The sequence below is a fragment of the Triticum urartu genome, chromosome 3 (genome assembly GCF_003073215.2).
Source record: "Triticum urartu cultivar G1812 chromosome 3, Tu2.1, whole genome shotgun sequence".
In the NCBI taxonomy this organism is placed as follows: domain Eukaryota; kingdom Viridiplantae; phylum Streptophyta; class Magnoliopsida; order Poales; family Poaceae; genus Triticum; species Triticum urartu.
In genome coordinates, this window is record NC_053024.1 from 51,807,688 (window position 1) to 51,834,885 (window position 27,198).

General features: G+C 42.7%; 1 protein-coding gene across 1 annotated transcript; it reads left to right on the top strand.

The window, feature by feature from the left end:
• Positions 1-287: 287 nt before the first annotated feature.
• Positions 288-3,814, top strand: LOC125542762. Its single transcript, XM_048705936.1, has 10 exons — positions 288-526; positions 620-737; positions 1,071-1,425; positions 1,565-1,598; positions 1,814-2,017; positions 2,274-2,363; positions 2,673-2,738; positions 2,820-2,911; positions 2,999-3,046; positions 3,459-3,814. The coding sequence occupies exons 3-10, from the start codon at positions 1,085-1,087 to the stop codon at positions 3,574-3,576; spliced, it is 993 nt and encodes a 330-aa protein (XP_048561893.1). The 5' UTR covers positions 288-526; positions 620-737; positions 1,071-1,084; the 3' UTR covers positions 3,577-3,814.
• The last annotated feature ends 23,384 nt before the right edge of the window (positions 3,815-27,198 follow it).

The following is a 27,198-nucleotide window of genomic DNA, read 5'->3' on the forward strand; positions in this document are numbered from 1 at the left end:
GGCCGATTGCGCCAAAAATTATGAGTTATTAAGACCTAAAGGCCTCGAATGCGCGGCCTACGCTTCTAGTCTAGAATGAAAGAAACGCAATTGATTTTTGGTCAAGTGCCAATTGGACACTCCCAAACTCGTCTCTTCCTTGGTGACACTGTTTGGCGATTTGCGACTGCCCCGGGTGGCAAAGACAAAACGGCACAAGCAAACGACTCCTGCCGACGAGTCAGCCACGCCAAGTCGGAGGGAGAAGCGGAGATGTCATCGGGTCCACCACGTCACCCGCCCACATCGCCACCACCGTGGAGCGACCTGGAATCAGACACTGGATACGTGGCTCCCCACGGCCGGCCTCCCTCTTTCTTCACTCCCCCCACCCCACAGCCGCCGACTCCTGTCTGTGGCCGCGAGCGAGTGAGACTGGTAGACGGGACACCAGTCCACGACTCCCGGGCCCCGACGCTTCCGGAGATCCCTCCGTCCCTGGCGCCGGCGACCTCAGAGGAAGACCGGAAAACGGACAGTGCCGTGGGTAAAGATCGATCCACGCCCCACCCCCTGGTCCTATCCCCAGCATTTATGATTCGCGCTGTACTGATGCGCATGCGTTTCTCCGATCTGACAGCGGTAATCAGGCGGAGCTGGTGAGATAGGGAGGCGGGAGCTTGGAGAAGGCCGCTTCTTTCCTTCTTCCCCCACGCTCGTCAGGGAGTCCAGCGTGCGGGTCTACTGACGGATCACCGGTAATTAGCTCTGCTCTGTCCCCCTTTCTCTCTGTCTCCCACCTGCGCCGCGAGGCTTCTTGATGCCCGCTGTTTACTGTTCTTGTGCTCCGTGTGGGCGTGGACTGGATCACGGAATCATGGCGCAAAGCTTGCGTCTTTGCCTTTTCCGTGGGGGCACCACCTGATTCCATTCCCCTTTTTCTTTCACTGTTCGGCAAATATCTCTGTTTGTCGGCATGGAACAGGGGAAAATGGCTTTTCTCTTGGTCACATCCACAAGTATGTATATTATTATACAGTTCTGTAGAAAAGCCTGACAAAATATGTTATCATTTGTCAATTTGGTGTCAGCATTGCAATCAGCCATGGTCATGGACACCACTGACCCGGGCTACTGGCTCAACTGGAGGTTCATGCTCTGCGCGACCTGGGTCTACTCCTGTATGGCCCTGGCGTTCTACTTGATCTGGAAGTACGAGGGGCCAAGTTCGCCGGCCGGCAACGACGAGGGGGGCGACAGAGAGGAGGCTCGGCCCAGGATCGGACCCGGAGTTGTGTATCTTGAGGACTGCTGGAAGCCGTGCCTTGAGGAGATCCATCCCGCTTGGCTGCTGGCTTTTCGCCTTGTGTCGTTCTTGTTCATGGCTTCGGTGCTTGTCTCTGATGTTATTGTCGATGGATGGACCGTCTTCCTTTACTACACTCAGTAAGCTACTTCTTCCTTCCTCGTATTGCTGCCTGTGAAGTTTCGCTAACAACAGCTGAAAGATAACGCGAAGTATCCATTTCGTACCAAGTAATATTCAGAAACTTATTTGATTTTGTTTGTTCTCTACATTTGACAGGTGGACCTTCTTGCTTGTCACCTTGTACTTTGGGGTATGTTGTTTGCTACAGTAAACTTGTTGTGACCACTTATTCTTGCCTACACATGAGAATGACAACATGTTCTGCCAGAATTTGAACAAATGGCCAATATAAAATATTTTTTGATTGTATAGCACGCAATTTGTTGTATCCGCATGCTTCCTCATTGCCTATTTTGCTGTCACTTACTAGGTGATACCTCTAACGTGCACCTTCTTCATCTTTAGCTTGGTTCGGTGCTTTCTTTCTATGGATGTTATCAGTACGCGTGCAAGACGGCTAAATCTGATGGAGATCATGGCTCTTATATCATTGCTCCAACGGGGGAAAGTACATACGACGATTCCATCAAAAGTTCTTGTTTCAATAGAACACATAATGGTCGGGAAATTGCAGGATTTTGGGGTTATCTGTTCCAGATTATGTTTCAGGTAATTCGTCATATTTATTTAAATACAAAGTGCACATGATTTTCCGAGTTTTAACTGCTGAACAGTAGGTGTGTTGTGATTGATGGAAAAAACAAATAACATAATCTGAAAGTGTAATTGCTTGACATGTAATTCTTTTACATTATTATAGCTATTCTTTAACTGAAAGCATTATGAACTTTGGCCAGCCAATGAATGGTGATGATTACGGATTTGGTGTTTGTTGCCCGCCCGATTTTGATATGCTTGTTTTCAGACAAATGCAGGTGCTGTGATGCTTACGGATATGGTGTTTTGGTTCATTCTCTACCCTTTTCTTGCCCGGAATCAGTATCAAATGAATTTTGTGAGTTTTCGATCACAGATTTTACAAACTGTATTCTCTGGGACCTTTTAAGTTAGTATTTGTTAGTCCAGAGAAATGGGAAGAATTGTTGCCACTTTTTTTATAACCAATACTATGATTTGTTACTTCATTATTGTATTTTTTATTCTAAATCTACTCTAAAACCATACATAGAAGTCTAAATAGGACTCCTCTAGTTCCATCCTGGTTTGGAGCTGTGCTAATGAATGACTGAGTGTCTCACACATCCTTTGGTGAACATATTCTTTGGTGCATGTCTTACTACTGTTTTGTGATTGCATACTGCAGTTGCTGATTGGAACACATTCACTCAATGCTCTCTTCATAATCGGTGATACTGCTTTGAATAGCCTGGTAAATGTCTTGTGCCAGAATATATTGATCCATACCACAATCTTCTGATCTTTATATTGACCGTTTAATCTAAAATTGCAGCGTTTTCCATGGTTTAGAATATCATATTTCATGCTCTGGACAGGACTTTTTGTCAGTGTTCAGTGGATCATCCATGCTAATGTGTCGATTTGGTAATACTTTTACTTACATCTTTTATTATATTGAATCTTTAATCGTGGAAAAAATATTCTTGTGTTTATGTTATACTATTTTTCCAGGTGGCCTTACCCATTCCTAGACTTGACATACCCTCGAGCACCTGTCTGGTAAGCTCTGCTTGACAAAAAGTACTTTTGTAGTGCTATTCTTCCATGTGCAGCTGCTTCATTAATGAATTAGTACCTTTGTATACAATCTAGACTGGGCATGGTACATACCTAGCATTCATAAGTCAAGAATGAACTTAGATATCAATCCAGAGTATGGTTGTTTGTTGGGGGATACATTTTGGGGTCAACCGTTGGTGAATAGATTATCAAGAAGACTAGTCAACAGAATTCTGAACAGCTTCATAATCTGATTACTGTTTCAGGTTCTTGCATAAATTTCGATTAAATTGTTTCAGAATCTTTTTGAGATACTTGATTATAGTGAATTTTTAACATAAATCTCCATTCCTGTTTGAACTTGCAACCTTGCTGCCTTAAACTGTGATCTCAATAAACTGTACTCATGCAGGTACTTGGTGGTGGCACTGCTTCACTTCCCTTGTTATGGCCTCTTCGCCCTAGTCCTGAGGATCAAGAGATCTCTCCTGGAAAGCTGGTTCCCACATAGTTACACATACGTGAAGTAGACAAAGGAGATACACATATACTGGCACAATTTACTCCCATTTCCCCCTTGTCCTGAAAATCGCATGGAGCTTCTGCTACTACACAATGAGCCGCATTCTTCGGAGTTAGGTGCCTGTAATTCCTTGCACTTGAAAGCACGGGCTCTTTACGGGGTTCTTTACTCAAAAGTGGACGTGTGAATTGCCACGACGTATGTTCGCCAAAATTTTGAGATGCATGGCTTCTTTGAAGTTTGAACCAGGTGTTGTGCCATTTCTCTGCGGTTTTACTAAAATCCCAGTGGGGAATTTTGTGCAATCTGACGTGCGACACCCCGCCATTTGATAGCTATACTTTAGTTGCATTTCTTTTCTTGTCCCTCTGCTAATGGCCGCTTCTCCCTCCTCGCACCGCTCTCTTCCAGTCTGTCGGTGGCCATGCCGACGGAGTACCAGATGACCGCGGTGACTGGCGGACGGAGCTTCAGTGCCGTGGCCCACATGTCGATGACCCAACTGCAGGTGCAGTTACGGCACAGAAGCAGTGTCCGTGACTGGCGGAGTACCAGATAACGGCGGTGCCGCGCTCATTGCCTGTCTGCCACCGCTCTGTGCTGCTGCTCCCCGCCGTCGGCCGCTCAAGGCCGTCGCACTGCCTCTCCAAGTCTCCATACGGTGGTGTTTTAGCTTGAATCAATCTCTTTTCGCGTGCGTGCCTGTGTGTCTCGGTGGTATCGATCTGTTTCCGCGTGCGTTGCCGTTGCCTGCGTATTGCGTAACTCGCCGGAATCAACAAACTTGCTTAGACCAACTCTAACGCGCGACCCAAACGGACGTCCGTTTTGTCTGGATTTCGTCCGTTTGGGGATGACAATGAGACCGTGTCCGTCCAGATTCGTGGATGCGGCGGCCGTGCGTCCAACACATGGCCGTATCTCATCCGTTCACCAGCATACTAGATAAAATGAAAATGATGCATATGAAATGGTTCAAATCAAATATAGCTTTCAAATAGTCTTTACAACCCAATTGAAATTTGTTTGCATGACAAGAAAACAATATCAAATAGTTATAACCCAATCGAAATTTGTTTGCATGACAAGAAATTAAACTCATAGATCTACTGATTGCCAATGTGAGTCTACACATGCTCAACCAAGTTATTCTGAAGCTCGACATGAGTATACCAATCACGCAACTTCCGATGAAACTCGATAAACTGTTCAAAGGTTGCAGGAGATGGATGCTCAGGCTCAACATTTTCACCCTGAAAATCGAACACTTGGTCATAGATACTATCATCGCGCTCATCCTCCACGATCATGTTGTGCATGATCACACAAGCAGTCATCATCTCCCAAAGCTTCTTCGTGCTCCATGTCAATGCAGGGTTACGAACGATACCCCACCGAGACTAAAGCACACCGAAAGCATGCTCCACATCCTTTCTAGCACTCTCTTGTATCTGGGCAAACCTCTGTCTCTTCTCTCCTTGCGGATTGGGTATGGTCTTCACAAGAGTGGACCACTGAGGAAAGATGCCATCAGCTAGGTAATATCCGTTGTTGTAATGGTGGCCTTTGACCTCAAAGTTGACCTCCAGGGAGTGCCCTTCCGCAAGCCTTGCAAACACCGAAGACCGCTGAAGAACACTAATATCATTCTGAGAACCAGACATGCTGAAGAAAGAATGCCATATCCAGAGATCTTGTGAAGCCACAACTTCAAGTATAACAATGGCACCTTTCACATGCCCCTTGTACTGCCCCTGCCAAGCAAATGGACAGTTCTTCCACTTCCAGTGCATACAATCTATACCACCAAACATGCCCGGAAAGCCCCTCTCGACATTGATCACTAACAACCTCTCTGTATCAGCGACATTTGGCTCTCTGAGGTACTCCGGGCCGGACACTTCCACCACAGCCGTGCAAAAACTATACAATGAGAGGAGACATGTGGACTCACTCATACGAACATACTCATCCACAAGATCACCGAGAATTCCATATGCAAGCATGCGGATAGTCACTGTGCATTTTTGGTATGAAGAGAAACATAAGCTTGCCTAGGGCATCCTCTTTGCAATCAAAGTATGGGTCATGCGCGACCACTCCCTCGCGAATACGATTGAACACATGCCTTCTCATTCGGAATCGGTGACGAAATTCATGGCCTAAAGAGTGCACCATCCTTAAAGTAATCGACATAGAGAAGGGTGTGGCCTTTCTCCCTATTGTGGTCCAACGCCGAAGCATGGCCTGGGATTGATCCCTTGTACCGAGGCCACTTCCTAGTGATGTGTTCATGTACGACCAACGCAGCCCCAGCTCTTCTCATCCAAGGATGAATCATCCGATGAGCAAATGAAGTTGTGAAAGAAAAACTCATCACCACTATCCATTGTACCTTGTGAGCAATCCGTCGAACGCCTTGCGGTCGTGCTGGGAAAGCGGACGGATAGTGCACGCCCTACTCCCCTCGCAGGCAACAAAGCAAGGTTTTGGGGTCGGTGGTGCTGGAGGGCGTCCTGCGTCACCGAAGGCCGGCTGGAAGAGGTTGGGGACGACAGGCGACGCCGACAGCCGTAGATTATCTCCCACCGACAACAAGGAGAACGCCGGCCAAATGCTTTCCAAAAGGCCGCTGCGGAGATAGCTATGGCATGGCGCAGTGGTGGTTGGGACGGCCCTGGTCGAAGACGACGCGGCCGGGGATCGTGGTGGCGGTGGCAATGTCGAGGCGCAGAGGGAGTGTTGGAAATATGCCCTAGAGGCAATAATAAATTGGTTATTATTATATTTCCTTGTTCATGATAATCGTTTATTATCCATGCTAGAATTGTATTGATAAGAAACTCAGATACATGTGTGGATACATAGACAACACCATGTCCCTAGTAAGCCTCTAGTTGACTAGCTCGTTGATCAATAGATGGTTACGGTTTCCTGACCATGGACATTGGATGTCGTTGATAACGGGATCACATCATTAGGAGAATGATGTGATGGACAAGACCCAATCCTAAGCATAGCACTAGATCGTGTAGTTCGTATGCTAAAGCTTTTCTAATGTCAAGTATCATTTCCTTAGACCATGAGATTGTGCAACTCCCGGATACCGTAGGAGTGCTTTGGGTGTGCCAAACGTCACAACGTAACTCGGTGGCTATAAAGGTACACTACGGGTATCTCCGAAAGTGTCTGTTGGGTTGGCATGAATCGAGACTGGGATTTGTCACTCCGTGTAAACGGAGAGGTATCTCTGGGCCCACTCGGTAGGACATCATCATAATGTGCACAATGTGATCAAGGAGTTGATCACGGGATGATGTGTTATGGAACGAGTAAAGAGACTTGCCGGTAACGAGATTGAACAAGGTATCGGGATACCGACGATCGAATCTCGGGCAAGTATCGTACCGCTAGACAAAGGGAATTGTATACGGGATTGATTGAATCCTCGACATCGTGGTTCATCCGATGAGATCATCGTGGAACATGTGGGAGCCTACATGGGTATCCAGATCCCGCTGTTGGTTATTGACCGGAGGACATCTCGGTCATGTCTGCATGGTTCCCGAACCCGTAGGGTCTACACACTTAAGGTTCGGTGACGCTAGGGTTATAGAGATATTAGTATGCGGTAACCCAAAAGTTGTTCGGAGTCCCGGATGAGATCCCGGACATCACGAGGAGTTCCGGAATGGTCCGGAGGTAAAGATTTATATATAGGAAGTGCTATTTCGGCCATCGGGACAAGTTTCGGGGTCACCGGTATTGTACCGGGACCACCGGAAGGGTCCCGGGGGTCCACCGGGTGGGGCCACCTGCCCCGGGGGGGGCACATGGGCTGTAGGGGGTGCGCCTTGGCCTATATGGGCCAAGGGCACCAGCCCCAAGAGGCCCATGCGCCAAGAGAAGAGGGAAAGGAAGAGTCCTGAAGGGGGAAGGCACCTCCTAGGTGCCTTTGGGAGGAGGGACTCCTCCCCTGGCCGCACCCTTCCTTGGAGGAAGGGCCAAGGCTGCGCCCCCCCCTCTACCTTGGCCCTATATATAGTGGGGGGAAGGGAGGGCAACCAAACCTAAGCCCTGGCGCCTCCCTCTCCCTCCCATGACACATCTCCCTCTTCCCGCAGCGCTTGGCGAAGCCCTGTTTGAATCCCGCTACTTCCACCACCACGCCGTCGTGCTGCTGGATCTCCATCAACCTCTCCTTCCCCCTTGCTGGATCAAGAAGGAGGAGACGTCGCTGCTCCGTACGTGTGTTGAACGCGGAGCTGCCGTCCGTTCGGCGCTAGGATCATCGGTGATTTGGATCACGACGAGTACGACTCCATCAACCCCGTTCTCTTGAACGCTTCCGCGCGCGATCTACAAGGGTATGTAGATCCACTCCTCCCTCGTTGCTAGATGACTCCATAGATTGATCTTGGTGACACGTAGGAAAATTTTGAATTTCTGCTACGTTCCCCAACAGGGAGGTAGACAAAGAGAAAGGGAGTTTGTCTCCCCGACGAGCGAGCCAGGGCAGGACAAGGGCACGCGCATCCACGCGTGTCCGTTTGGCCGCAAACTCGGCCCAATCTTGGGCCGAGAATGGGTCAAAAGCAAACAGAAATGGACGACGGTCTATTTGCGGCCGTGCGTTGGGAGGCCTGCTTCGTCCGTTTACTTCCACATGAACGTGGGCGGACAAGATGGGGTCGCGTGTTGGAGTTGTCCTTAGGGCGGCTGTGTACGTGCAGCGTGTATGTGCTTGTCTTCCAGAGAATCCATCAACCAGTCTATTAGCTTACCTTGGCTAGCTTGTCTATGTGCTCCTGCTGCTTGCGCTTGCCGGAGTGGAGAGGGGAGTGGCGCAAGCGCAAGCAGAGGAGCAGCAACGTGGTCTATGGGGAAGAAGCAGAGGAGCAGGCGACGTTGTCTATGGGACGACGAGCACGGCTTCCCAATGGTGGCAGCAGCGGCTCTTTCCATCATCGCCCTGTCGATGATGAGGCAGTGGAGATGCGCGTGGCGACGTCTACGGGATCCATTCTGCAGGCGTCAGCGCACCTAATGGGCGAGCTCTGGTCGCTGGAGCACCACACGTCAGGCCAACGTGTGCTCCAGCTGGTGCCCGCCCGACGCCGTGATGACCCACAAGTATAGGGGATCTATCGTAGTCCTTTCGATAAGTAAGAGTTTCGAACCCAACGAGGAGCAAAAGGAAATGATAAGCAGTTTTCAGCAAGGTATTCTCTGCAAGCACTGAAATTATCGGTAACAGATAGTTTTGTGATAAGATAATTTGTAACGGGTAACAAGTAATAAAAGAAAATAAGGTGCAACAAGATGGCCCAATCCTTTTTGTAGCAAAGGCCTGGACAAACTCTTATATAAAGGAAAGCGCTCCCGAGGACACATGGGAATTATCGTTAAGCTAGTTTTCATCACGCTCATATGATTCACGTTCGGTACTTTGATAATTTGATATGTGGGTCCCCCAAGCTTGGCAGTTGCCAAGGGGAGTTCCCATACCCAATACTCAGTTCCTCGGAGGTGGTGGTTATGGAGTTGTTGATGATGTAGGCTTGTTGTCCATCTTCCAAGGCATAGGATCACCATCATAGAAGGATGATCGAGTCTCCGGGATCCTCAAATCTGCAGCCAAACTCATCCTCTTGAATCTATATTCATACTCACAGTTTTGGTTTTGCAGGTCATAGATCTGGGCTTGGAGATGCTCGATCTTCTCATGAAGCTTGAGGATGGTCTCCCCAATGCTCTTGGCATCCATCTTGTGGTTGTTGGCTAACTTCGCGATCATTATGTGGTTGACGTCGAGTCCACGTTCCACCATCTCCTAGCACTTGAAAACTTGTTGCTCCATTGCTTCGAGTCTTGCCTCCACGCTTCTGGTCCTCCTTGGTCACTCAACATCGCGGATGTGCAGCAACCCCTCACGCATCTCAATGGTTTGAGGGTGTTGCAACACCTCCGCGAGGTAGGGGTTGATGACCTTGTCGAAGAACTTGTCCTTGGGGGCGCTTGAAGACATCATGATAATCTAGACCTGTCAGAAAAATAGCCCGAAACGAAGACAAAAGATATTTGCATGATACGGTGGTCAAATCCTTCGGGAGATTATATAATGAATTTTTACCGACCAAAAGAAGTATCGTGCAAGAAAACGGAGTCCGGAGAGCACACGAGGTGCCCACAAGGCAGGGAGGCGCGCCCTCCACCCTCGTGGACGCCTCGTGTCCTTCCCGGACTGCTTCTTATTTTCCTATTTCTTAAATAATTCAAAACGGAGAAAAATTGCTATTAGAACTGTTCTGGAGTCGCTTTACTTACCGTACCACATACCTATTCCTTTTCGGTGTCTGAAACGTTCTGGAAAGTGTCCCTTATGTATTCCTCCGGGGTTACGGTTTCAATAACATTGGTTTCAACATTTATGGGATTACCTAAGATATAATGTTTGATTCTTTGACCGTTTACCACTTTCGGATTTGTGCCTTCGAAGTTGTTGATTTTTATGGCACTGGAACGATAAACCTCCTCGATAACATAAGGACCTTCCCATTTAGAGAGAAGTTTGCCTACAAAAAGTCTTAAACGAGAGTTGTATAGCAAAACATAATCACCTACATTAAATTCATGCTTTTGTATCCTTTTATTATGCCATCTTTTAACCTTTTATTTAAACAGTTTAGCATTCTCATAAGCCTGGGTTCTCCATTCATCAAGTGAGCTAATGTCAAATAACGTCTTCTCACCGGCAAGTTTAAAATAATAATTGAGCTCTTTAGTGGCCCAATATGCCTTATGTTCTAGTTCAAGAGGTAAGTGACATGCTTTACCATAAACCATTTTATACGGAGACATACCCATAGGATTTTTATATGCAGTTCCATAGGCCCATAATGCATCATCAAGTTTCTTGGACCAATTCTTTCTCGATCTATTAACTGTCTTTTGCAAAATTAATTTAAGCTCTCTATTACTCAATTCTACTTGACCACTAGACTGTGGATGATACAGAGATGCAATTCTATGATTAACATCATACTTAGCAAGCATCTTACGAAAAGCACCATGAATAAAATGCGAACCACCATTAGTCATTAAATATCTAGGGACTCCAAACCTCGGAAAAATAACTTCTTTAAGCATCTTAATAGAGGTGTTATGATCAGCACTACTAGTTGGAATAGCTTCCACCCACTTAGTAATGTAATCAACATCAACTAAAATATGAGTATACCCATTAGAGGAAGGAAACGGTCCCATATAATCAAAGGCCCAAACATCAAATGGTTCAATAACAAGTGAATAATTCATAGGCATTTCTTGACGTCCACTAATGTTACCAATTCTTTGACATTCATCACAAGACAAGACAAACTTACTGGCATCTTTGAAGAGAGTAGGCCAATAAAAACTGGATTGCAGTACCTTATGTGCAGTTCTATCTCCAGCATGGTGTCCTCCATATGCCCCGGAGTGACACTTGCGTAGGATCTGCTCCTGTTCATGCTCAGGTACACAGCGTCTAATAACACCATCTACTCCTTCTTTATAAAGGTGTGGGTCATCCCAAAAGTAATGTCTTAAATCATAGAAGAACTTTTTATTTTGCTTGTATGTGAAACTAGGTGGTATAAATTTAGCAACAATATAATTAGCATAATTAGCATACCATCGAGCAGTATGAGAAGCATTTATGACAGCTAGTTGTTCATCAGGAAAGCTGTCATCAATAGGTAGTGGGTCATCAAGAACGTTCTCTAACCTAGATAAGTTGTCTGCAACGGGGTTCTCAGCTCCCTTTCTATCAATAATATGCAAATCAAATTCTTGAAGCAAGAGAACCCATCTAATAAGTCTAGGTTTAGCATCTTTCTTTTCCATAAGATATTTAATAGCGGCATGATCAGTGTGAACAGTTACTTTAGAATCAACAATACAAGGTCTGAACTTATCACAAGCAAATACAACCGCTAAAAATTCTTTTTCAGTAGTAGCATAATTTCTGTGGGCATTGTCTAGAGTTTTACTAGCATATTGGATAACATTTAATTTCTTATCAACTCTTTGCGCTAGAACATCCCCTACAGCATAATCACTAGCATCACAGATAATTTCAAACGGTAAATTCCAATTAGGAGGCTGAACGATAGGTGTAGAGATCAAAGCTTTCTTAAGTATTTCAAATGCTTCTATACAATCATCATCAAAGACAAATGGAACATCTTTTTGTAAGAGATTAGTCAGAGGCCTAGAAATTTTAGAGAAGTCCTTAATGAACCTCCTATAAAAACCGGCATGACCAAGGAAACTTCTTAAACCTTTAATGTCCTTAGGGCACGACATCTTTTCAATAGCATCAACTTTAGTTCTATCAACTTCAATACCTCTTTGAGAAATTTTATGCCCCAAGACAATACCTTCATTAACCATAAAGTGGCACTTCTCCCAATTCAAGACAAGATTAGTTTCTTCACATCTCTGCAAAACTCGATCAAGGTTGCTTAAGCAATCATCAAAAGAAGTTCCATATACAGAAAAATCATCCATGAATACCTCAACAATCTTTTCACAAAAGTCAGAGAATATAGCAGTCATACATCTTTGAAAGGTAGCAAGTGCATTGCATAAACCAAAATGCATACATCTATAAGCAAAGGTACCGAAAGGGCAAGTAAAAGTTGTCTTTTCTTGATCCTCTTTTGACACAGGTATTTGAGAGAAACCAGAATAACCATCTAGAAAGCAAAAATGTGTATGTTTGGATAATCTTTCTAGCATTTGATCAATAAAAGGTAATGGGTAATGATCCTTTTTAGTAACTTTATATAATTTGCAGAAATCAATTACCATTCTATAACCTGTAACAATTCTTTGTGGGATCAGTTCATCTTTATCATTAGGAACAACAATAATACCTCCCTACTTAGGGACACAATGGACAGGACTTACCCACTGACTATCAGCAACGGGATAAATTATACCTGCCTCCAGAAGCTTTAGTATTTCTTTTCTTACCACTTCTTTCATCTTGGGATTTAACCGCCATTGGTGATCAACAACCGGTTTAGCATCCTTTTCTAGTTTTATTTTGTGCTGGCATAGAGTGGGACTAATGCCCTTAATATCATCAAGAGTATATCCAATAGCAGCATGGTGCTTCTTCAGAGTTTTCAATAATTTCTTTTCTTCATGCTCTGAAAGGTTAGCACTAATAATAACAGGATATATCTCTTTCTCATCAAGATAAGCATATTTAAGAGTATCAGGTAAAGGTTTAAGCTCAAACACGGGATCACCCTTGGGTGGAGGAGGATCCCCTAAGATTTCAACAGGCAAGTTGTGTTTAAAAATAGGTCCCTGTTTAAAGAATACTTTATCTATTTCCCTTCTTTCATTCATAAACATATCATTTTCATGGTCTAGCAAATATTGTTCTAAAGGATCATTAGGCGGCATGGCAATAGAAGCAAGACCAATAATTTCATCTTTACTAGGAAATTCTTTCTCATGGGGTTGTCTACGAAATTTAGCAAAATTAAACTCATGATACATATCCCCCAAACCAATAGTAACAACATCCTTTTTGCAATCTATCCTAGCATTAACAGTATTCAAGAAGGGTCTACCAAATATAATGGGACAAAAGTTATCTTGTGGGGAACCAAGAACAAGAAAATCAGCAGGATATTTGACTTTCCCACACAAGACTTCAATATCTCTAATAATCCCAACTGGTGAAATAGTGTCTCTATTGGCAAGCTTAATTGTAACATCAATCTCTTCTATCTCAGCAGGTGCAATATCATGCATAATTTGTTTATATAAGGAATGAGGTATTGCACTTGCACTAGCACCCATATCACATAAGCCATGATAGCAATGATGTCCTATTTTAAAAGAAATAACAGGCATGCCTACGACATGTCTATGTTTATTTTTAGTATCGGGTCTAGCAATTCTAGCAGCTTCATCACAGAAATAAATAACATGCCCATCAATATTATCAGCCAGGAGATCTTTAACCATAGCAACACTAGGTTCAACTTTAATTTTCTCAGAGGGAGTAGATGTTCTAGTATTACTCTTACGAACCACAGTTGAAGCTTTAGCATGATCCTTTATTCTAACAGGGAAGGGTGGTTTCTCAATATAAGCAGTAGGAACAACATGATCATTATAAGTGATAGTCTTTTCTTCAACTTTAATAGGTTCAACTACTTTTACTTCAATGGGAGGAGTATATTTAAACCACTTCTCCTTAAGGAGATCAACATGAGTAGCAAAGGATTCACAAAAAGAAGCTACTATCTCAGAGTCAAGTCCATATTTAGTGCTAAATTCACGAAAAACATCGGTATCTGATACGTCTCCAACGTATCTATAATTTTTGATTGCTCCATGCTATATTATCTACTGTTTTGGACATTATTAGGCTTTATTATCCACTTTTATATTATTTTTGGGACTAACCTATTAACCGGAGGCCCAACCCAGGGTTTCGAAGAAAAGGAATATCAAACGGAGTCCAAACGGAATGAAACCTTCGGGAACGTGATTTTCTCACTGAACATGATCGAGGAGACTTGGACCCTACGTCAAGAAACAAAGGAGGAGGCACGAGGTAGGGGGCGCGCCTACCCCCCCCCCCCCAGGCACGCCCTCCACCCTCGTGGGCCCCCTGTTGCTCCATCGATGTACTCCTTCCTCCTATATATACCTACGTACCCCCAAACGATCAGATACGGAGCCAAAACCCCAATTCCACCACCGCAAGTTTCTGTATCCACGAGATCCCATCTTGGGGCCTGTTCCGGAGCTCCGCCGGAGGGGGCATCCATCACGGAGGGCTTCTACATCAACACCATAGCCTCTCCGATGAAGTGTGAGTAGTTTACCTCAGACCTTCGGGTCTATAGTTATTAGCTAGATGGCTTCTTCTCTCTTTTCGGATCTCAATACAATGTTCTCCCCCTCTCTTGTGGAGATCTATTCGATGTAATCTTATTTTTGCGGTGTGTTTGTTGAGACCGATGAATTGTGGGTTTATGATCAAGATTATCTATGAACAATATTTGAATCTCCTCTGAATTCTTTTATGTATGATTGGTTATCTTTGCAAGTCCCTTCGAATTATCAGTTTGGTTTGGCCTACTAGATTGATCTTTCTTGCAATGGGAGAAGTTCTTAGCTTTGGGTTCAATCTTGCGGTGTCCTTTCCCAATGACGGTAGGGGCAGCAAGGCACGTATTGTATTGTTGCCATCGAGGATAACAAGATGGTTTTTTTATCATATTGCATGAATCTATCCCTCTACATCATGTCATCTTGCTTAAGGCGTTACTCTGTTTTCATGAACTTAATACTCTAGATGCATGCTGGATAGCGGTCGATGAGTGGAGTAATAGTAGTAGATGCAGGCAGGAGTCGGTCTACTTGTCTCGGGCGTGATGCCTATATACATGATCATACCTAGATATTCTCATAACTATGCTCAATTCTGTCAATTGCTCAACAGTAATTCGTTCACCCACCGTAAAATACTTATGCTCTTGAGAGAAGCCACTAGTGAAACCTATGGCCCCAGGTCTATCTTCATCATATTAATCTTCCAATACTTAGTTATTTCCTTTGCTTTTTACTTTGCTTTTATTTTACTTTGCATCTTTATCACAAAAATACCAAAAATATTATCTTATCATATCTATCAGATCTCACTCTCGTAAGTGACCGTGAAGGGATTGACAACCCCTTATCGCATTGGTTGCGAGGAGTTATTTGTTTTGTGCAGGTACGAGGGACTCGCGAGTAGCCTCCTACTGGATTGATACCTTGGTTCTCAAAAACCGAGGGAAATACTTACGCTACTTTACTGCATCATCCCTTCCTCTTCGGGAAAACCAACGCAATGCTCAAGAGGTAGCAGTATCCATAAAAGATTTAACACAATCAAACTTAGGTGTTATACCTGACTCCTTACCTTCGTCGAGATCCCAATCTTCAGAGTTGTATTTAATTCTTTCCAATAAATCCCATTTGAATTCAATAGTCTTCATCATAAAAGAGCCAGTATAAGAAGTATCGAGCATGGAGCGATTATCGAGAGAAGGCCGAGCATAAATTTTTTGAATAATAATTTCTCTTTAGAGATCATGATTGGGGCATGAATATAACATTGACTTAAGCCTCCCCCAAGCTTGAGCGATGCTTTCTCCTTCGCGAGGCCAAAAATTATATATATAATTACGATCACGATGAACAAGATGCATATGATAAAACTTCTGATGAAATTCCAATTTCAATCGGTTGTAGTTCCATGATCCCATATCATCACATAGCCTAAACCATGTCAATGCCTTTCCCTTCAAAGATAAAGGGAATACCTTCTTCTTGATAACATCCTCGGGCATACCTGCAAGCTTAAATAATCCACAAACTTCATCCACATAGATTAGGTGCAAATCGGGATGCAATGTTCCATCTCCTGTAAAAGGATTAGCTAGCAGTTTCTCCATCATACCCGAAGGAATTTCAAAGTAAACATTTTCAGTAGGTTCAGTAGGTTGAGGAGCAACTCTTTGCTCTACTGGTCGGGGTGAAGATACCCCGAACAAGCCCCTCAAAGGATTATGTTCCATAGTAACAAGTGATAGTAAATTTCAGCACACTATATAATTTTTTCCTTACCAAATTCTACCTACCAAAGGCGCTGCGCTCCCCGGCAACGGCGCCAGAAAAGATTCTTGATGACCCACAAGTATAGGGGATCTATGGTAGTCCTTTTGATAAGAGTGTCGAACCCAACGAGGAGCAGATGGAAATGATAAGCATTTTTCAGCAAGGTATTATCTGCAAGCACTGAGATTATCGGTAACAGATAGTTTTGTGATAAGATAATTTCTAATGGGTAACAAGTAATAAAAGTAAATAAGGTGCAGCGAGATGGCCCAATCCTTTTTGTAGCAAAGGACAAGCCTGGACAAACTCTTATATAAAGGCAAGCGCTCCTGATAACCCACAAGTATAGGGGATCGCAACAGATTTCGAGGGTAGAGTATCCAACCCAAATTTATTGATTCGACACAAGGGGAGCCAAACAATATTCTCAAGTATTAGCAGCTGAGTTGTCAATTCAACCACACCTAGAGACTTAATATCTGCAGCAAAGTATTTAGTAGCAAAGTAATATGATAGTAGTGGTAACGATAGCAAAAGGTAACGCTAACAAAAGTAGTGTTTTTGGTATTTTGTAGTGATGATAGCAATAGCAACGGAAAAGTAAATAAGCGAAGAACAATATATGGAAAGCTCGTAGGCAATGGATCGGTGATATACAATTATGCCGGATGCGGTTCATCATGTAACAGTCATAACATAGGGTGACACAGAACTAGCTCCAATTCGTCAATGTAATGTAGGCATGTATTCCGAATATAGTCATACGTGCTTATGGAAAAGAACTTGCATGGCATCTTTTGTCCTACCCTCCCGTGGCAGCGGGGTCCTAATGGAAACTAAGGGATATTAAGGCCTCCTTTTAATAGAGTACCGGACCAAAGCATTAACACATAGTGAATACATGAACTCCTCAAACTACGGTCATCACCGAGAGTGGTCCCGATTATTGTCACTTCGGGGTTGCCGGATCATAACACATAGTAGGTGACTATAGACTTGCAAGATAGGATCAAGAACTCTCATATATTGATGAAAACATAATAGGTTCATATCTGAAATCATGGCACTCGGGCCCTAGTGACAAGCATTAAGCATAGCAAAGTCATAGCAGCATCAATCTCAGAACATATTGGATACTAGGGATCAAACCCTAACAAAACTAACTCGATTACATGATAAATCTCATCCAACCCATCACTGTCCAGCAAGCCTACGATGGAATTACTCACACACGGCGGTGAGCATCATGAAATTGGTGATGGAGGAAGATTGATGATGATGATGGCGACGGATTCCCCTCTCCGGAGCCCCGAACGGACTCCAGATCAGCCCTCCCGAGAGGTTTTAGGGCTTAGCGGCGGCCCTGTATCGTAAAACACGATGAATCCTTCTCTCTAATTTTTTTCTCCTCGAAAGCAAATATATAGAGTTGGAGTTGAGGTCGGAGGAGCTCCAGGGGGCCCACAAGGTAGGGGGCGCGCCCAGGGGGCAGGCGCGCCCCCCACCCTCGTGGCTAGGGTGTGGCCCCCTGGTCTTGATCTTTTGCCAGTATTTTTTATTATTTCCAAAAAGACGCTCCGTGGAGTTTTAGGTCATTCCGAGAACTTTTGTTTCTTCACATAAATAACACCATGACAATTCAGCTGAAAACAACGTCAGGCCGTGTTAGTTCCATTCAAATCATGCAAGTTAGAGTCCAAAATAAGGGCAAAAGTGTTTGGAAAAGTAGATACGACAGAGACGTATCAACTCCCCCAAGTTTAAACCTTTGCTTGCCCTCAAGCAATTCAGTTGACAAACTAAAAGTGCTAAAGAAAAACTTTTACAAACTCTGTTTGCTCTTATTGTTGTAAATATGAAAAGACAACATTCAAGTTTTTAGCAAATATTATGAACTAACCATATTCACAATAACGCATACGTCTCATGTTTACTCATATCAATGGCATAATCAACTAGCGAGCAATAGTAATAAATAATCTCGGATGACAACACTTTCTCAAAACAATCATAATATGATATAACAAGATGGTATCTCGCTAGCCCTTTCTGAGACCGCAAAACATAAATGCAGAGCACCTTCGAAGATCAAGGACTGACTAGACATTGTAATTCATGGTAAAAGAGATCCAGTCAAGTCATACTCAATGTAAACTAACAGTAATGAATGCAAATGACAGCGGTGCTCTCCAACTTGTGCTTTTTAATAAGAGGATGATGACTCAACATAAAAGTAAATAGATAGGCCCTTCGCAGAGGGAAGCAGGGATTTGTAGAGGTGCCAGAGCTCGGTTTTGAAATAGAGGTGAATAATATTTTGAGCGGTATACTTTCATTGTCAACATAACAACCAAGAGACGGCGATATCTTCCATGCTACACACATTATAGGCGGTTCCCAAATAGAATGGTAAAGTTTATACTCCCCCTCCACCAACAAGCATCAATCCATGGCTTGCTCGAAACAACGAGTGCCTCCAACTAACAAGAGTCCCAGGGGGAGTTTTGTTTGCAATTATTTTGATTTGATTTGCATAAGGCATGTGACTGGGCATCCCGGTGACCAGCCATTTTCTCGTGAGTGAGGAGCGGAGTCCACTCCTCTTGAGAATAACCCGCCTAACATGGAAGATACGGACAACCCTAGTTGATACATGAGCTATTCGAGCATACAAAACATGATATTATTTGAAGGTTTAGAGTTTGGCTCATACAAATTTACTTGGAACGACAGGTAGATACCGTATATAGGTAGGTATGGTGGACTCATATGGAATAACTTTGGGGTTTATGGAGTTGGATGCACAAGCAGTATTCCCGCCTAGTACAGGTGAAGGCTAGAAAAAGACTGGGAAGCGACCAGCTAGAGAGCGACAACAGTCATGAATATGAATTAAAATTAATCAACACCGAATGCAAGCATGAGTAGGATATAATGCACCATGAACATAAATATCGTAGAAGCTATGTTGATTTTGTTTCAACTACATGCGTGAACATGTGCCAAGTCAAGCCACTCGAATCGTTCAAAAGAGGATACCACCCTATCATATCACCTCACAACCATTTTAATAGCATGTTGGCACGCAAGGTAAACCATTATAAGCTCCTAGCTAATTAAGCATGGCACAAGAAACTATGATCTCTAGTTGTCATTGCAAACATGTTTATTCATAATAGGCTGAATCAGGAACGATGAACTAATCATATTTACAAAAACAAGAGAGGTCGAGTTCATACCAGCTTTTCTCATCTCAATCAGTCCATCATACACCGTCGTAATTGCCTTTCACTTGCACGACCGAATGATGTGAATAATAATAATAGTGCACGTGCATTGGACTAAGCTAGAATCTGCAAGCATTCAATAAACAGGAGAAGACAAGGCAATATGGGCTCTATTGTCAGATCAACAATAATGCATATAAGAACCACTTCAACAATTTAATCATGATCTTCTCCTATCGACCCCCAAAGAAAAGAAAAGAAATAAAACTATTTACATGGGAAAGCTCCCAACAAGCAAAAGAAGAACATGAAATCTTTTTGGGTTTTATTTTTTTAATTACTACTATAAGCATGGAAATTAAAACTAGCTAAAAGCTACAAGTAATTTTTTGTTTTTCTTAAAGTTTACTAAACACACAAGAAGAAAGCATAAAAAGGAAATAAACTAGCATGGATGATACAATGAAAAAGTATGAGCATCGACATCTAATAATGAGTGTGTGAACATAAATGTAATGTCGGTGAGGAATACGTACTCCCCAAGCTTAGGGCTTTTGGCCTAAGTTGGTTTATTGCCACGGATGGCCTGACGGATATCCATAGTTGTAGCTGGGGTCGTACTACGAAGAAGAAGACTCTGATTGCCACTGGTTGGCAATCATCTCCGGATCCCACTGGTAATTAGACTGTCGTGGAGGATCAACTTGTGGTTCCGAATCTGGCTCTGTGGCTGATGTAGGGTTCCGGTAGGCGTGAATAGCCTCTAACGGAACAAGGTACTTGCCTGCAGATAAATCAAACAAGGAAGGAGCAGGCAGGGTAATAGTCTCAAGATGATGTTTATCAAAGAACAATTTGTATTTAAGCTCCCCTTCCCTATTCTTAACAATAAAATCGTGTGCCACCATACGCTTATAATCTAAATAAACATGGGGCAGCAACTTTTCTTCCTTCTCATAATGCTTAATAGGTATGTTAAAATGTGCAGCAAAATGAGCTTGGACTCGGGTTTGAGCTGGATGGTGATTTTTTTTGGAGGAAGAAAAAGTGTGTGGGTGTAGGAATAAGTGGAGGGGAGCCATAGTGGGCCCACGAGGCAAGGGGTGCGCCCTGGACCCTCGTGGCCAGGTGCTTGCTCCCCCTGCTGTGTTCTCAGTGCCAGATATTCTCAAATATTCCAGAAAAAATCATATTTAAATTTCAGGGCATTTGGAGAATTTTTATTTTTGGGGTATTTTTATATTGCATGGATAATTTAGATAACGGACAGAAAATACTATTTTTATTTTATTTAAAATAAATAACATAAATTAAAAGGAGGGTACAGAAGGTTGTGCCTTCTAGTTTCATCCATCTCATGCTCATCAAAAGGAATCCACTAACAAGGTTGATCAAGTCTTGTTAATGAACTCATTCCGAATAACATGGAACCGGAGAAATTTTGAATAACACTATGTTACCTCAACGGGGATATGCACATCCCCAATAATAAGAATATCATATTTCTTTTTGATAGTAGGTAGAGGAAATTCAAAACCTCCAATAATAATCGATGGAATTTTTCCAATAGAGTTGATACTATGAACTTGAGGTTGTTTCCTCGGAAAGTGTACCGTATGCTCATTACCATTGACATGAAAAGTGACATTGCCTTTGTTGCAATCAATAACAGCCCCTACAGTATTGAAAAAGGGTCTTCCAAGAATAATAGACATACTATCATCCTCGGGAATATCAAGAATAACAAAGTCCGTTAAAATAGTAACGTTTGCAACTACAATAGGCACATCCTCACAAATACCGACGGGTATAGCAGTTGATTTATCAGCCATTTGCAAAGATATTTCAATAGGTGTCAACTTATTCAAATCAAGTCTATGATATAAAGAGAGAGGCATAACACTAACACTGGCCCCAAGATCACATAAAGCAGTTTAACATAGTTCCTTTTAATGGAGCATGGTATAGTGGGTACTCCTGGATCTCCAAGTTTCTTTGGTATTCCACCTTTAAAAGTGTAATTAGCAAGCATGGTGGAAATTTCAGCTTCCGGTATCTTTCTTTTATTAGTAACAATTTCTTTCATGTACTTAGCATAAGGATTCATTTTAAGCATATCAGTTAATCGCATACGCAAAAAGATAGGTCTAATCATTTCAGCAAAGCACTCAAAATCCTCATCATCCTTTTTCTTGGATGGTTTGGGAGGAAAAGGCATGGGTTTCTGAACCCAAGGCTCTCTTTCCTTTCCGTGTTTCCTAGCAACAAAGTCTTCCTTAGCATAACGTTGATTCTTTGATTATGGGTTATCAAGATCAACAGCAGGTTCAATTTCTATATCATTATCATTAATAGGTTGAGCTTCATCATGAACATTATCATTAACATTATCACTAGTTTCAGTTTTATTACCAGATTGTGTTTCAGCATCAGAAATAGAAATATCATTTGGATTCTCAGGTGTTTCAGCAATAGGTTCACTAGAAGCATGCAAAGTCCTATCATTTTTCTTTTTCTTCCTTTTAGAAGGACTAGGTGCATCTATATTATTTCTCTGAGAATCTTGCTCAATTCTCTTAGGGTGGCCTTCAGGATACAGAGGTTCCTGAGTCATTCTACTAGTTCTAGTAGCCACTCTAACAGTATAATCATTGTTCTTACTATTCAATTCATTGAGCAAATCATTTTGAGCCTTAAGTACTTGTTCTACTTGAGTGGTAACCATAGAAGCAGTTTAAGTTCACCTTTGTCATTAGCCATATAATCACCCAAGTGTTCAAGCATATTTGAATTGTATTTCAATTGTCTACCAAAATAAGCATTAAAATCTTCTTGCTTCACCATAAAATTATCAAACTCATCTAAGCATTGGCTAGCAAACTTAGTAAGAGGGATTTCAGCTTTATCATATCTATAGAGAGATTTTACCTTTACTACCTATGTCGGGTTATTAAGACCATGTATTTCTTCAATAGGTAATGGATTAAGATCATATGTTTCTTCAACAGGCGGTAAATTAAGACCGTGTATTTCTTCAATAGGAGGTAAATTCTTAACATCTTCAGCTTTAATACCTTTTTCTTTCATAGATTTCTTTGTCTCTTGCATATCTTCAGGACTGAGAAATAGAGCACCTCTTTTCTTCGGAGTTGGTTTAGGAATAGGCTCAGGAGCTGGCTCAGGAAGTGTCCAATTATTTTCATTTGTCAACATATTATTCAATAGAATTTCGGCTTCATCCGGTGTTCTTTCCCTGAAAATAGAACCAGCACAACTATCCAGGTAATCTCTGGAAGCATCAGTTAGTCCATTATAAAAGATATCAAGTATTTCATTTTTCTTAAGAGGATGATCAGGAAAAGCATTAAGTAACTTGAGAAGCCTCCCCCAAGCTTGTGGGAGACTCTCTTCTTCAATTTGCACAAAATTATATATATCCCTCAAAGCAGCTTGTTTCTTATGAGCAGGGAAATATTTAGCAGAGAAGTAATAAATCATATCCTGGGGACTACGCACACAACCATGATCCAGACAATTAAAGCATATCTTAGCATCACCCTTTAATGAGAACGGAAATATTTTAAGGATATAAAGGTAGCGAGATTTCTCATCATTAGTGAACAGGGTGGCTATATCGTTTAATTTAGTAAGATGTGCCACAACAGTTTCAGATTCATAGCCATGAAAAGGATCAGATTCAACCAAAGTAATTATATCAGGATCAACAGAGAATTCATAGTCCTTATGAGTAACACAGAGAGGTGAAGTAGCAAAAGCAGGGTCAGGTTCCATTCTAGCATTAAGAGATTGCTGCTTCCATTTAGCTAATAACCTCTTGAGCTCGTATCTATCTTTGCAAGCTAAAATAGCTATAGCAGCTTATTTTTCCAAAACATAACCCTCAGGAACAACGGGCGATTCATATTTATTAGGGGGAGAGTCTTCATCATCACTTTCGTCAATATTATCAGTTTCAATAAGTTCATTCTCTCTAACCCTAGCAAGTTGTTCATCAAGAAATTCACGAAGTGGCACAGTAGTATCAAGCATAGAAGTAGTTTCATCATAAGTATCATGCATAGCAGAAGTGGCATCATCAATAACATGCGACATATCAGAACGAATAGCAGAAGCAGGTTTAGGTGTCGCAAGCTTACTCAAAACAGAAGGTGAATCAAGTGCAGAGCTAGATGGAAGTTCCTTACCTCCCCTTGTAGTTGAGGGATAAATCTTGGTTTTTGGATCTCTCAAGTTCTTCATAATGATAAGCAAATATAAATCCCAAGTGACTCAAAGAATAGAGTTATACTCCCCGGCAATGGCGCCAGAAAATAGTCTTGATGACCCACAAGTATAGGGGATCGCAACAGTTTTCGAGGGTAGAGTATTCAACCCAAATTTATTGATTCGACACAAGGGGAGCCAAAGAATATTCTCAAGTATTAGCAGCTGAGTTGTCAATTCAACCACACCTGGAAACTTAATATCTGCAGCAAAGTATTTAGTAGCAAAGTAATATGATAGTAGTGGTAACGATAGCAAAAGGTAATGGTAACAAAAGTAGTGTTTTTGATATTTTGTAGTGATGATAGCAATAGCACCGGAAAAGTAAATAAGCGAAGAACAATATATGGAAAGCTCGTAGGCAATGGATCGGTGATAGAGAACTATGCCGGATGCGGTTCATCATGTAACAGTCATAACATAGGGTGACACAGAACTAGCTCCAATTCATTAATGTAATGTAGGCATGTATTCCGAATATAGTCATACGTGCTTATGGAAAAGAACTTGCATGACATCTTTTGTCCTACCCTCCCGTGGCAGCGGGGTCCTAATGGAAACTAAGGGATATGAAGGCCTCCTTTTAATAGAGTACCGGACCAAAGCATCACCGGGAGTGGTCCCAATTATTGTCACTTCGGGGTTGCCGGATCATAACACATAGTAGGTGACTATAGACTTGCAAGATAGGATCAAGAACCCTCATATATTGATGAAAACATAATAGCTTCAGATCTGAAATCATGGCACTCAGGCCCTAGTGACAAGCATTAAGCATAGCAAAGTCATAGCAACATCAATCTCAGAACATAGTAGATACTAGGGATCAAACCCTAACAAAACTAACTCGATTACATGATAAATCTCATCCAACCCATCACCATCTAGCAAGCCTACGATGGAATTACTCACGCACGCGGTGAGCATCATGAAATTGGTGATGGAGGAAGGTTGATGATGACGATGGCGACGGATTCCCCTCTCCGGAGCCCCGAACGGACTCCAGATCAGCCCTCCCGAGAGGTTTTAGGGCTTGGCGGCGGCTCCGTATCGTAAAACGTGATGAATCCTTCTCTCTAATATTTTTCTCCCCGAAAGCAAATATATAGAGTTGGAGTTGAGGTCGGAGGAGCTCCAGGGGGCCCACGAGGTAGGGGGCGCCCATGGGGGCAGGCGCGCCCCCACCCTCGTGGCTAGGGTGTGGGCCTCCTAGTCTTGATATTTTGCCAGTATTTTTTATTATTTCCAAAAAGACGCTCTGTGGAGTTTCAGGTCATTCCGAGAACTTTTGTTTCTGCACATAAATAACGTCATGGCAATTCTGCTGAAAACAGCGTCAGTCCGGGTTAGTTCAATTCAAATCATGCAAGTTAGAGTCCAAAACAAGGGCAAAAGTGTTTGGAAAAGTAGATACGACGGAGACGTATCATCTCCCGAGGACACATGGGAATTATCATTAAGCTAGTTTTCATCACGCTCATATGATTCGCATTCGGTACTTTGATAATTTGATATGTGGGTGGACCGGTGCTTGGGTACTGCCATTCCTTGGACAAGCATCCCACTTATGATTAACCCCTACTGCAAGCATCCACAACTACAAAAGAAGTATTAAGGTAAACCTAACCATAGCATGAAACATATGGATCCAAATCAGCCCCTTACGAAGCAACTCATAAACTAGGGTTTAAGCTTCTGTCGCTCTAGCAACCCATCATCTACTTATTACTTACCAATGCCTTCCTCTAGGCCCAAATAATGGTGAAGTTTCATGTAGTCGACGTTCACATAACACCACTAGAGGAAAGACAACATACATCTCATCAAAATATCGAACGAATACCAAATTCACATGACTACTTATAGCAAGACTTCTCCCATGTCCTCAGGAACAAACATAACTACTCACAAATAGTATTCATGTTCATAATCAGAGGGGTATTAATATGCATTAAGGATCTAAACATACGATCTTCCACCAAATAAACCAACTAGCATCAACTACAAGGAGTAATCAACACTACTAGCAACCCACAGGTACCAATCTGAGGCTTTGGGACAAAGATTGGATACAAGAGATGAACTAGGGTTTGAGATGAGATAGTGCTGGTGAAGATGTTGATGGAGATTGACCCCCTCCCGATGAGAGGATCGATGGTGATGACGACAGTGACGATTTCCCCCTCCCAGAGGGAAGTTTCCCCCGCAGAACAGCTCCGCCAGAGCCCTAGATTGGTTCCGCCAAGGTTCTGCCTCATGGCGGCGGAGTTTCTTCCCGAAAGCTTGCTCATGATTTTTTCCTCGACGAAAGACTTCATATAGCCAAAGATGGGCATCAGAGGGCTGCCAAGGGGCCCACGAGGCAGGGGGCGCGCCCATGGGGGTAGGTGGCCCCTCTCTGGTACTTCTTTCGCCCAATATTTTTTATATATTCTGAAATGTGCTCCCGTTAAGTTTCAGGACTTTTGGAGATGTGCAGAATAGGTCTCTAATATTTGCTCCTCTTCCATCCTAGAATTCCAGCTGCCGGCATTCTCCCTCTTCATGTAAACCTTGCAAAATAAGAGAGAATAGGCATAAGTATTGTGACATATTATGTAATAACAGCCCATAATGCAATAAATATCGATGTAAAAGCATGATGCAAAATGGACGTATCACGCCGCCACCTACCACTGTCTCCTAGCAACAAGTGGGGATGGTCAATGCGTAGGGCGGAGATATTCTAGTCATTTTTATGTGGGACCCATGATAACCCACAAGTATAGGGGATCAATTGTAGCCTCTTTAGATAAGTAAGAGTGTCGAACCCAACGAGGAGCTAAAGGTAGAACAAATATTCCCTCAAGTTCTAACGACCACCGATACAACTCTACGCACACTTAACATTTGCTTTACCTAGAACAAGTATGAAACTAGAAGTATGATAACCCACAAGTATAGGGGATCGCAACAGTTTTCGATAAGTAAGAGTGTCGAACCCAACGAGGAGCTAAAGGTAGAACAAATATTCCCTCAAGTTCTATCGACCACCGATACAACTCTACGCACGCTTGACGTTCGCTTTACCTAGAACAAGTATGAAACTAGAAGTACTTTGTAGGTGTTGTTGGATAGGTTTGCAAGATAATAAAGAGTACGTAAATAAAAAGTAGGGGCTGTTTAGATAAAGAAACAATAAAGTAAATATATCGAGTGTGGAAAAGTTGTGGTAGGAGTTGCGAAATTGCCCCTTAAGCAATTGACTACTTTACTAGACCGATAGCAAGTATTATGTGGGAGAGGCCACTACTAGCATGTCATCCCTGACTTGGAATTCTATGCACTTATGATTGGAACTATTAGCAAGCATCCACAACTACTAATGTTCATTAAGGTAAAACCCAACCATAGAATTAAGATATATTGGTCCCCCTTCAATCCCGTATGCATCAATT